The sequence below is a fragment of the Mesoplodon bidens genome (assembly GCF_964165515.1).
Source record: "Mesoplodon bidens genome assembly, chromosome: 10".
NCBI lineage: Eukaryota > Metazoa > Chordata > Mammalia > Artiodactyla > Ziphiidae > Mesoplodon > Mesoplodon bidens.
The window spans coordinates 70,515,065-70,528,576 of NC_138172.1; the positions used below are offsets into that span (position 1 = coordinate 70,515,065).

General features: G+C 41.0%; 1 protein-coding gene across 3 annotated transcripts in view; it reads right to left on the minus strand.

Annotated features, from left to right (window-relative positions):
* Positions 1-13,512, minus strand: part of BTBD9 (BTB domain containing 9) — a 409,031-nt gene that overhangs the window by 355,962 nt on the left and 39,557 nt on the right. For all 3 annotated transcript variants that reach the window (XR_014016964.1, XM_081247538.1, XM_081247539.1), the window contains exon 4: positions 12,361-12,625. Coding sequence is in view for 2 of the 3 variants with exons in the window: in XM_081247538.1 (XP_081103664.1) it covers positions 12,361-12,625 (265 nt within the window). In the remaining variant the exon portion in view is untranslated. The remainder of the gene's footprint in view (positions 1-12,360; positions 12,626-13,512) is intronic.

The window sequence follows — 13,512 nt, forward strand, 5'->3', positions numbered from 1 at the left end:
GTCTAGTTACTGGAAACTATGGGAATAGGTTCGTGGTACCATGTACCTACAGCACAGATTTAAACACACACACACACACACACACACACACACACATATAAACCAATAATATAACTTAGCAGGCCTAGCAACAGATTGACTTTTAGTCAATAAAAAATCTTGAGGATGGAAGTTGTGATGTGCTACCTGTTATAAACATGAAGAAACAGGAAATTATTGTTCTCTTTCACAAAGTCCAAAACCTGATACACAAAACAAAGTGTAACTCAGCCGGAATAGAAAAAGCACTAACTTTCAAGGCAGAAATATTTCCACAGCTAAAACAAAACTAAACATTAAGGAATGGGCTGAGTACAAGTAGTTCAAATATCCTAAGGAAAGAAATTAATTAAAAAGTTAATTTCCTTTCCCCAGGCATATAGACAAATGCTCATCATTAGACGTAGTTTTTGTACATATATAAACCAACTCTCAAAGAGACTAACCACCACTGGTAAGTTAAAAACATCCTTTGGATCCTCTTTTTTTTTTTAAGGGGGGTGGAAATCACTATAATTTGGTTAAAAGCCTCAGGATATGCAACTGTAAGAATTAAACATTCTAGTAACCAATATTAATGAATTTTAAAAAAAAGATTTAGTATTTATGCCCCTAGATACTAATTCCCTAGTCCCAAGATAGAACCTCTCAATGTTTCATGAAAAGTCCCCAAAGACTCAGAACCCATACCCAGGGAAGAACAGAGAAACAGATAAATCTCATCAATAATTTCAAAATAAGCAGAACTATCCTTCCAGACCATCAGCTAAGGAACAGTTCTGAAATTTTAGACCCCTTTTCCCCTAACTGTGAAGAAATCTGATTTTTTTTAAATGGCATGAATGTCTGAATAAATATTTTTTAGGGTCTGAGAGGAAAGTGATATGCTTCCTTAGTTATTTCTATTATTAGTTTTACTATTCACATAATTAAAAAGGTAGAAAAACAGTCTGCTACTTAATCATTTCTTGAGTTTATGAGTTACATAAAAGATTCCCAAGCATTGTATAATCTCATCCTTGAGCTTCCACTAAATTATTCCAAAATGAAGAATTTAACATTTATGAGCAGCATATCATTCCAGAACTGAGGGCTCCTCAACTGGTTGATTACTCCCTTTCACGGTAATTTCATGGGTCTATAGTAACCCAGGTCTGACACCTATACTGACCAGCTGATCAATTCCAAGCTACCAGTAACTACAAGACCAGTAACTCAGTTCTGCAGCAATGTCCCAAACCTATCCTTATAACTAAACCAGTCCTGAGGCCCTATCAATGCCTCGAATCAAAACTAGGGCAAGAAGGGGAAAAAAGGAGTTTATATAAGAAAGGATCCAACAATTAAGATTTACAAAGGCTAAAGCTATATTACTCATCTTCTTACTTCTCCCCTCTACCCTCCTACCCTTTATCGAAGGCTGACTCTCAACCAGCATCACCCTCTAGCATCTCTAATCTCTTCTCCAACCTCTCTCGACCCGTTCCCACTAGCTACCACACTATTTCTCTACTACCTTTACTCCAATTCTCACATCAGATAGTCAACACATTGTATTTACTATATTTTTCAAACCCATGGCCTAATTCCGTTTAGTCAAGCTTCTGCCCAGACTACTAACCAACTCACCACAATTTATATCCAAAATTTTTCTCTCCATTCTCATTCTTCTTGCCCTCCCAGCATCACCAGATACCACTGACCACCCACTCCATAGAAACGCTCTCTCCTCTGTTGGCTTCCGTAACCCTATCCCAGTTTTCTTCCTACCTCTAATTCTTCCTTCTCTACCTTCAGCCCCTGGCCATAAGTCTCCTCCAAGTCTCAGACTTTGATTTTCACTTCTTTCTCTATACTCTAGCCCAGGTTTCAATTCTTTTACCACCAGCTTTGACTGCTTCCTGAACACCAGTAATATGCTTCCACTGCTTTTAGACAATTCTCATTGCATTAATTCATCAAGTGTCATCTACAGACTACCCAGTGTATTGAATGTTGAGGATGTAAAGATCAGTGTGCCTTCAAGGATCTAAAACAAGTAAACAAAAAGGTTTAAAAAATGTGATCAGGGCTTCCCTGGTGGCGCAGTAGTTGAGAGTCCGCCTGCCGATGCAGGGGATACGGGTTCGTGCTCTGGTCCGGGAAGATCCCACATGCTGCAGAGTGGCTGGGCCCGTGAGCCATGGCCGCTGAGCCTACGCGTCCGGAGCCTGTGCTCCACAACGGGAGAGGCCACAACAGTGAGAGGCCCGCGTACCACAAAAAAAAAAAAGTGATCAATATGATAATTCCTACACAGACATACAGAGATGAGGAAGAACACAAAATAATAATATAACAATGGTTTCCTACAGTATTGAGCTTACACACATTATTTGCACACATTACTTCGAGTAATTCTCATAACAATATGCAAAGATATAAAACTAAAGGTAAAATTCCTTATGTGATTTAACACCAGGTCATGCAACTAGTAAGTGACTAATTCAGGACCTGAAGTCAAATTTGTCTGGCTCCAAAACCTATGCTTTTTCCTCTATGCCCAATGAAAAGAAATCTAAATCTGATGAGTCAGGAGAGAAGTCCAGGCTAAGGACACCTATTTAAGATCAATCAGTATTTCAAAAGGGTGTCTGAAGTCATGGACAAGGAAAAGATCACTCAGGGAAATGACTAACATGAGACAGAACTTAGAATTTAGATATCCCAGAAACTCTCAAACTCAGTAAGTCTAAAACAAGTTCAGAGACTGGTTCAAGATGGCAGAGTAAAAGGACGTGTCTCACTCCCTCTTGCGAGAGCACTGGAATCACAACGAACTGCTGAATAATCATCGACAGGAAGACACTGGAGCTAACCAAAAAAGATACCCCACATCCAAAGACAAAGGAGAAGCCACAATGAGACGGTAGGAGGGGCGCAAACACAATAAAATCAAATCCCATAACTGCTGAGTGGGTGACTCACAAACTGGAGAACACTTATACCACAGAAGTCCACCCACTGCAGTGAAGGTTCTGAGCCCCACATCTGGCGTCCGAACATGTGGGTCTGGCAACAGAGGGAGGAATTCCTAGAGAATCAGACTCTGAAGGCTAGTGGGATTTGATTGCAGGACTTCTATAGGACTGGGGGAAACACAGACTCCACTCTTGGAGGGCACACACCAAGTAGTATGTGCAGCGGGACCAAGGGGAAGGAGCAGTGACCCCATAGGAGACTGAACCAGACCTACCTGCTAGGGTTGGAGGGTCTCCTGCAGAGGCAGGGGGTGGCTGTGGCTCACCGTGGGGACAAGACACTGGCAGCAGAAGTTGTGGGAAGCACTCCTTGGCATGAGCCCTCCCGGAGTCTGCCATTAGCCCCACCAAAGAGCCTGGGTAGGCTCCAGTGTTGGGTCGCCTCAGGCCAAACAACCAAGAGGGAGGGAACCCAGCCCCACCCATCAGCAGGCAAGCGGATTAAAGTTTACTGAGGTCTGACCACCAGAGCAACACCCAGCTCTACCCACCACCAGTCCCTCCCATCAGGAAACTTGCATAAGCCTCTTAGATAGCCTCATCAACCAGAGGGCAGAGAGCAGAAACAAGAACAACTACAATCCTGCAGCCTGTGGAACAAAAACCACATTCACAGAAAGGCAGACAAGATGAAAAGGCAGAGGGCTATGTACTAGATTAAGAAACAAGATAAAACCCCAGAAAAACAACTAAATGAAGTGGAGATAAGCAACCTTCCAGAAAAAGAATTCAGAATAATAACAGTGAAGATGATCCAGGACCTCAGAAAAAGAATGGAGGCAAAGATGGAGAAGTTGCAAGAAATGTTTAACGAACACCTAGAAGAATTAGGGTAGGAGCGTCAAGATGGCGGAAGAGTAAGATGTGGAGATCACCTTCCTCTCCACAAATACATAAGAAATACATCTACATGTGGAACAGCTCCTAAAGAACACCTACTGAACACTGGCAGGAGACCTCAGACCTCCCAAAAGGCAAGAAACTCCCCACATACGTGGGTAAGGCAAAAGAAAAAAGAAAAAAACAGAGACAAAAGAATAGGGACGGGACCTGCACCAGTGGGAGGGAGCTGTGAAGGAGGAAAGGTTTCCACACACTAGGAAGCCCCTTCGCGGGTGGAGACTGCCAGTGGCGAAGGGTGGGAGCTTCGAAGCCACAGAGGAGAGCGCAGCAATAGGGGTGCAGAGGGCAAAGCAGAGAGATTCCCGCACAGAGGAACGGGGCCGACCAGCACTCACCAGCCCGAGAGGCTTGTCTGCTCACCCGCCGGGGCAGGCGGGGGCTGAAAGCTGAGGCTCGGGGTTGGCTGCGTGAAGGGGGCTAGTGCACCACAGCTAGCCGGGAGGGAGTCCGGGAAAAAGTCTGGAGCTGCCAAAGAGGCAAGAGACTTTTTCTTCCCTCTTTGTTTCCTGGTGCACGAGGAGAGGGGATTAAGAGCGCTGCTTAAAGGAGCTCCACAGAAGGCGTGAGCCAAGGCTATCAGCGCAGACCCCAGAGATGGGCATGGGACGCTAAGGCTGCTGCTGCCGCCACCAAGAAGCCTGTGTGCAAGCACAGGTCACTCTCCACACCTCCCCTCCCGGGAGCCTGTGCAGCCCGCCACTGCCAGGGTCCCGTGATCCAAGGACAACTTCCCCGGGAGAACACACGGTGCGCCTCAGGCTGTTGCAACGTAACGCTGGCCTCTGCCGCCGCAGGTTCTCCCTCATCTGTACCCCTCCCTCCCCCCGGCCTGAGTGAGCAAGAGCCCCCAAATCACCTGCTCCCTTAACCCCATCTTGTCTGACCGAAGAACAGACGCCCTCAGGAGACCTACACACAGAGACGGGTCCAAATCCAAAGCTGAACCCTGGGAGCAGTGCGAACAAAGAAGAGAAAGGGAAATTTCTCCCAGCAGCCTCAGGAGCAGCGGATTAAATCTCCACAATCAACTTGATGAGCCCTGCATCTGTGCAATACCTGAATAAACAACGAATCATTCCAAATTGAGGAGGTGGACTTTGGGAGCAAAGATATATATTTTTTTTCCCTTTTTCTCTTTTTGTGAGTGTGTATGTGTAAGCTTCTGTGTGTGATTTTGTCTGTATAGCTTTGCTTTTACCATTTGTTCTAGGGTTCTGTACATCCGTTTTTTTTTCTACTTTTTAAAATTTTTTCCTTAATAATTAGTTTTTATTTTTTACTTTAATAACTATTTTATTTTTTTTACTTTATTTTATTTTATCTTCTTTCTTTCTCTTTCTTTCTTTCTTTCTCTCTATCTACCTATCTATCTATCTATCTATCTATCTATCATTTCTCCCTTTTCTTCTGAGCCATGTGGATGAAAGGTTCTTGGTGCTCCAGCAAGGCGTCAGGGCTGTGCCTCTGAGGTGGGAGAGTCAATTTCAGGACACTGGTCCACAAGAGAACTCCTAACTCCATGTAATATCAAATGGTGAAAATCTCCCAGAGATCTCCATCTCATTGCCAAGACCCACCTTCACTCAACTACCATCAAGCTATAGTGCTAGACACCCTATGCCAAACAACTAGCAAAACAGGAACACAACCTATTCCATTAGCAGAGAGGCTGCCTAAAATCATAATAAGGCCACAGACACCCCAAAACACACCACCAGACGTGGACCTGCCCACCAGAAAGACAAGAGCAGCCTCATCCACCAGAACACAGGCACTAGTCCCCTCCACCAGGAAGCCTACAAAACCCACTGAACCAACCTTAGCCACTGCGGACAGACATGAAAAACAATGGGAACTACGAACCTGCAGCCTGAGAAAAGAAGACCCCAAACACAGTAAGTTAAGCAAAATGAGAAGACAGAAAAACACACAGCAGATGAAGGAGCAAGGTAAACACCCACCAGACCTAACAAATGAAGAGGAAATAGGCAGTCTACCTGAAAAAGAATTCAGAATAATGATAGTAAAGATGATACAAAATCTTGGAAATAGAATAGAGGAAATACAAGGAATGTTTAACAATGACCTAGAAGGACTAAAGAGCAAACAAACAATGATGAACAACACAATAAATGAAATTAAAAATTCTCTAGAAGGAATCAACAGCAGGATAACTGAGGCAGAAGAATGGATAAGGGACCTGGAAGATAAAATAGTGGAAATAACTACTGCAGAGCAGAATAAAGAAAAAAGAATGAAAAGAACAGAGGACAGTCTCAGAGACCTCTGGGACAACATTAAACGCACCAACATGTGAATTGTAGGGATCCCAGGAGAAGAAGAGAAAAAGAAAGGGACTGAGAAAATATTTGAAGAGATTATAGTTGAAAACTTCCCTAATATGGGAAAGGAAATAATTAACCAAGTCCAGGAAGCACAGAGAGTACCATACAGGATAAATCCAAGGAGAAACATGCCAAGACACATATTAATCAAACTATCAAAAATTAAATACAAAGAAACAATATTAAAAGCAGCAGGGGAAAAACAACAAATAACACACAGGGAACCCCCACAAGGTTAACAGCTGATCTTTCAGCAGAAACTGTGCAAGCCAGAAGGAGTGGCAGGACATATTTAAAGTGATGAAGGAGAAAAACCTACAACCAAGATTACTCTACCCAGCAAGGATCTCATTCAGATCTGATGGAGAAATTAAAACCTTTACAGACAAGCAAAAGCTAAAAGAATTCAGCACCACCAAACCAGCTTTACAACAAATGCTACAGGAACTTCTCTAGGCAGGAAACACAAGAGAAGGAAAAGACCTACAATAACAAACCCAAAACAATTAAGAAAATGAGAATAGGAACATACATATCGATAATTACCTTAAATGTAAATGGATTAAATGGTCCAATCAAAAGACACAGACTGGCTGAATGGATACAAAAACAAGACCCATATATATGCTGTCTACAAGAGACCCACTTCAGACCTAGGGACACACACTGACTGAAAGTGAGGAGATGGAAAAAGATATTCCATGCAAATGGAAATCAAAAGAAAGATGGAGGGGCCTCCCTGGTGGCGCAGTGGTTGAGAGTCCGCCTGCCGATGCAGGGGATGCGGGTTCGTGCCCCGGTCTGGGAGGATCCCATATGCTGCGGAGCGGCTGGGCCCGTGGGCCATGGCCGCTGGGCCTGCGCATCCGGAGCCTGTGCTCCGCAACGGGAGAGGCCACAACAGTGGGAGGCCCGCATACCGCAAAAATAAAAAAAAAAAAAAAAAAAGAAAGATGGAGTAGCAATTCTCATATCAGACAAAATAGACTTTAAAGACTATTACAAGAGACAAACAAGGACACTACATAATGATCAAGGGATCGATCCAAGAAGAAGATATAACAATTGTAAATATTTATGCATCCAACATAGGAGCACCTCAATAAGTAAGGCAAATACTAACAGCCATAAAAGGGGAAATCGACAGTAACACAATCATAGTAGGGGACTTTAACACTCCACTTTCACCAATGGACAGATCATCCAAAATGAAAATAAAGAAAGAAACACAAGCTTTAAATGATACATTAAAAAAAGATGGACTTAATTGATATTTATAGGACATTCCATCCAAAATCAACGGAATACACATTCTTCTCAAGTGCTCATGGAACATTCTCCAGGATAGATCATATCTTCGGTCACAAATCAAGCCCTGTTAAATTTAAGAAAATTGAAATTGTATCAAGTATCTTTTCCGACCACAATGCTATGAGACTAGATATCAATTACAGGAAAAAATCTGTAAAAAATACAAGCACATGGAGGCTAAACAATACACTACCTAATAACCAAGAGATCACTGAAGAAACTAAAGAGGAAATCAAAAAATACCTAGAAACAAATGACAGTGAAAACACGATGACTCAAAGCCTATGGGATGCAGCAAAAGCAGTTCTAAGAGGGAAGTTTATAGCAATACAATCCTACCTTAAGAAATAAGAAACATCTCAAATAAACAACCTAACCTTACACCTAAAGCAATTAGAGAAAGAAGAACAAAAAAACCCCAAAGTTAGCAGAAGAAAAGAAATCATAAAGATCAGAGCAGAAATAAATGAAATAGAAACAAGGAAAACAATAGCAAAAATCAATAAAGCTAAAAGCTGGTTCTTTGAGAAGATAAACAAAATTGAAAAACCATTAGTCAGGGCTTCCCTGGTAGTGCACTGGTTGGGAGTCCGCCTGCCAGTGCGGGGAACACGGGTTCAAGTCCTGGTCCGGGAGGATCCCACATGCTGTGGAGCAACTGTGCCCATGGGCCACAACTACTGAGCCTACACTCTAGAGCCCACGAGCCACAACTACTGAAACCTGTGCGCCTAGAGCCTGTGCTCAACCGGATAGGCCACTGCAATGCGAAGCCCACGCACCGCAAGGAAGAGTGGCCCCCGCTCGCCGCGGCTAGAGAGGACCCGCGTGTGGCAGCGAAGGCCCAGAGCAGCCAAAGATAAATAAATAAAAATTAAAAAAAAACACAAAACAAACCATTAGTCAGACTCATCAAGAAAAACAGGGAGAAGACTCAAATCAATAGAATTAGAGGGGCTTCCCTGGTGGCGCAGTGGTTGAGAATCTGCCTGCTAATGCAGGGGACACGGGTTCGAGCCCTGGTCTGGGAAGATCCCACATGCCGCGGAGCAACTAGGCCCATGAGCCACAACTGTTGAGCCTGCGCGTCTGGAGCCTGTGCTCCGCAATAAGAGAGGCTGTGATAGTGAGAGGCCCGTGCACCGCAATGAAGAGTGGCCCCCGCTTGCCACAACTAGAGAAAGCCCTTGTACAGAAACGAAGACCCAACACAGCAAAAATTAATTAATTAATTAATAAACTCCTACCCCCAACATTTTCTTAAAAAAATAGAATTAGAAATGAAAAAGGAGAAGCAACAACTGACGCTGCAGAAATACAAAGGATCATGAGAGATTACTACAAGCAACTCTATGCCAATAAAATGGACAACCTGGAAGAAATGGACAAATTCTTACAAAGCACAACCCTTCAAGACTGAACCAGGAAGCAATAGAAAATATGAACAGACCAATTACAAGCAATGAAATTGAAACTGATTTACAATCTTCCAACAAACAAAAGTCCAGGACCAGAGGGCTTCACAGGTGAATTCTATCAAACATTTAGAGAAGAGCTAACACCCATCCTTCTCAAACTCTTCCAAAAAACTGCAGAGGAAGGAACACTCCCAAACTCATTCTATGAGGCCACCATCACCCTGATACCAAAACCAGACAAAGATACTACAAAAAAAGAAAATCACAGACCAATATTACTGGTGAGTATAGATGCAAAAATCCTCAACAAAATACTAGCAAACAGAATCCAACAACACATTAAAAGGATCATACACCATGACCATGTGGGATTTATCCCAGGGATGCAAGGATTCTTCAATATATGCAAATCCATCAATGTGATACACCATATTAACAAATTGAAGGAGAAAAACCATAGGATAACAGATGCAGAAAAAGCTTTTGAAAAAAGCTTTCAAAAATTTTTGGAAAAATTTCAACACCCACTTATGATAAAAACTCTCCAGAAAGTGGGCATAAAAGGGAACCCTACCTCAACATAATAAAGGCCATATACAACAAACCCATAGCAAACATCATTCTCAATGGTGAAAACCTGAAAGCAATTCCACTAAGATCAGGAACAAGACAAGGATGTCCACTCTTGCCACTATTATTCAACACAGTTTTGGAAGTCCTAGCCACGGCAATCAGAGAAGAAAAAGAAATAAAAGGAATACAAATTGGAAAAGAAAAAGTAAAACTGTCACTGTTTGCAGCTGACATGATACTATACATAGAGAATCCTAAAGATGCCACCAGAAAACTACTAGAGCTAATCAATGAATTTGGTAAAGCTGCAGGATACAAAGTTAATGCACAGAAATCTCTTGCATTACTATACATTAATGATGAAAAATGTGAAAGAGAAATTAAGGCAACAGTCCCATTTACCACTGCAACAAAAAGAATAAAATACCTAGGAATAAACCTACCTAAGGAGACAAAAGACCTGTATGCAGAAAACTATAAGACACTGATGAAAGAAATTAAAGATGATACCAACAGATGGAGAGATATACCATGTTCTTGGATTGGAAGAATCAATATCGTGAAAATGACTCTACTACCCAAAGCAATCTACAGATTCAATGCAATCCCTATCAAATTACCAATGGCATTTTTTCCAAAACTAGAACAAAAAATTTTTTAATTTTTATGGAGACACAAAAGACCCCGAATAGCCAAAGCAGTCTTGAGGGAAAAAAAACAGAGCTGGAGGAATCAGACTCCCTCACTTCTGACTATACTACAAAGCTACAGTAATCAAGACAATATGGTACTGGCAAAAAAACAGAAACATAGATCAATGGAACAAGATAGAAAGCTCAGAGATAAACCCACGCACCTATGGTCAACTAATCTATGACAAAGGAGGCAAGGATATACAATGGAGAAAAGACAGTCTCTTCAATAAGTGGTGCTGGGAAAACTGTACAGCTACATGTAAAAGAATGAAATTAGAACACTCCCTAACACCATACACAAAAATAAACTCAAAATGGATTAGAGACCTAAATGTAAGACTGGACACTATAAAACTCTTAGAGGAAAACATAGGAAGAACACTCTGACATAAATCACAGCAAGATCTTTTTTGATCCACCTTCTAGAGTATCAGAAATAAAAAGAAAAACAAATGGGACCTAATGAAACTTATAAGCTTTTGCAAAGCAAAGGAAACTACAAGACGAAAAGACAACCCTCAGAATGGGAGAAAATATTTGCAAACGAATTAGTGGACAAAGGATTAATCTCCAAAATATATAAACAGCTCATGCAGCTCAATATTAAAAAAACAAACAACCCAATCAAAAAATGGCCCGAAGACCTAAATAGACATTTCTCCAAAGAAGACATACAGATGGCCAAGAAGCACATGAAAAGCTGCTCAACATCACTAATTATTAGAGAAATGCAAATCAAAACTACAATGAGGTATCACCTCACACCAGTTAGAATGGGCATCATCAGAAAATCTACAAACAACAAATGCTGGAAAGGGTGTCGTGAAAAGGGAACCCTCATGCACTGTTGGTGGGAATGTAAATTGATACAGCCACTATGGAGAACAGTATGGAGGTTCCTTAAAAAAACTAAAAATAGAACTACCATATGACCCAGCAATCCCACTACTGGGCATATACCCAGAGAATACCATAATTCAAAAAGACACATCCACCCCAATGTTCATTGCAGCACTATTTACAATAGGCAGGTCATGGAAGCAACCTAAATGCCCATCAACAGACTAACAGATAAAGAAGATGTGGTACGTGTATACAATGGAGTATTACTCAGCCATAAAACGGAACGAAATTCGGTCATTTGTAGAGACGTGTATGGATCTAGAGACTCTCATACAGAGTGAAGTCAGTCAGAAAGAGAAAAACAAAAATTGTATATTAATGCATATATTTGGAACCTAGAAAAATGGTACAGATGAACTGGTTTGCAGGGCAGAAATAGAGACACAGATGTAGAGAACAAACATATGGACACCAAGTGGGGAAAGTGGCAGGGGGTGTGTGTGTGTGTGATGAATTGGGAGATTGGAATTGACATATATACACTAATATGTATAAAATGGATAACTAATAAGAACCTGCTGTATAAAAAAATAAATAAAATAAAATTTAAAAATTAAAAAAAAAGGATTGTATTATCTTCACTTAACATAAATAAATAAATAAATAGGAAAAAATAATGGGTTTTTATCTCAAAGGGTTATTGTGAGAATTAAATCATCATGTAGGACTGTTACTGATATATATATGCACTTCATAAGCGTTCATTGCTATTATTTTTATTAATAAGAAAAATACCATATAAGTATTGGAAATGCTATGCAAGTGTTACCCATTATTATTGTTATTTAGAATCTCCATGTTCATGGCACCTAAAATAATAATAAGTATACAGCATGTACTCAGTACTGATTTGATGGAGGAAAGGAGGAAAGGTCTTAACATGAGAAAGTATCTAACTCTTGACATTCTAGGGAGCGGCTGGAGAAATTTGTCCAGAAATGGCAAGAAATACCTATTTTGTGGTCTACAGAGGCTAAGCAATCTCAGGAGGAATTAGCAGGAGAAGGAGTCAGAAAGGCATTCCACAGGAAGCAGAGTTCTATGTTCTCAGATTGACACATACCATGTTTACCTGAACTACAGTTTTGTAGCTGAGCCTGTCACAGGATGCAAACAAAACTTCTTGGTGAGATTAGCATAAATAGGTACTTACTGAGCATGCCTCTATAATTGAGGTCCATGTCCCGGCTCTCTGATCGAACTTTAATAGCATCCAGAATGGCATCAGGAGACAATAGTCCCGAAGGCCTCACAACATTCAGAAGTTCAGTGAGGCTCATCAGAGGCAAACGGACAGCCTGCATGATTTCAGCATGATTCTCCTTTGAATTATGCTTACACCAGTTTAACAAGGCTAGGAAGATATCTTTTTCAGGAGCTGCAAATGAATCTCTTAATACGATGTTTAAAAGTGCTGTCTGAAAAGGATAAAAAGGAAAAATTCCAGTTATTATGGAGCTCAACCATGTGCATGATCAATCAGTAAAACTTTACTGAACTGCAAGTATCACTTATATTTAAGCATTTAACTCTTCTTGACCATCTTCTTTCCTTATTCTTTGTGCCATGTACTCTCTTGCCCATTATGGCTGTGTGAATAGCCGTAGGCATCTTGTACCTAGTCTTTCCAGCACATTTGCACCCATCTTTAATAAAATAACAAGAAAAACAGCAGTGTGAGACACTGTCATTCCACACAGGTTCTTCAGCAGAGTTTGCATTTATGAGCCGGTAAGATGCATCTAGCATTTAAAATTCAAACCTTTTGTTCCACAGTATTACTGCACCACTGCACTTTTGGTTCTCAGATTTCTAAACTGACTGCCAGCAACACTGTGCAACCCTACAAGATCCTTGCCTTTGAAAATTAACTAGGACAATAAAAATCACAGTTACACTCAAATCAAGACTTGTAGCTTTTCAAAGAGGTTTTCACATTCAAAGAAGTCAGGTCCTAGGAGGAACAAAGAAAGGGAAAGGAAAGACAATCACCAGGGTTGAGAGGAAGATTTGGGAAAAATAGTTTTATTCTAGCTATTATATGGTATAAAACACTGTACAATAGTGAATTCTGGGCCAGAAAATAAAAAACAACAATGACTTAAAGACATCCAATGAAACATCAGATCTTCTTTATGAATTTTCCCCCTCAATAAGGAATTATTAGTAACACTCTGTCAGAGAAATACAAAACCAAAAAACAGTATGCAACACCACAAAGGAGCCTATTTGACGCCATCACGTTGAAAACAACCACCAGCAGCACAGTCTCTTTTGCATACAGAACTTATCTGAAGAACCTTAA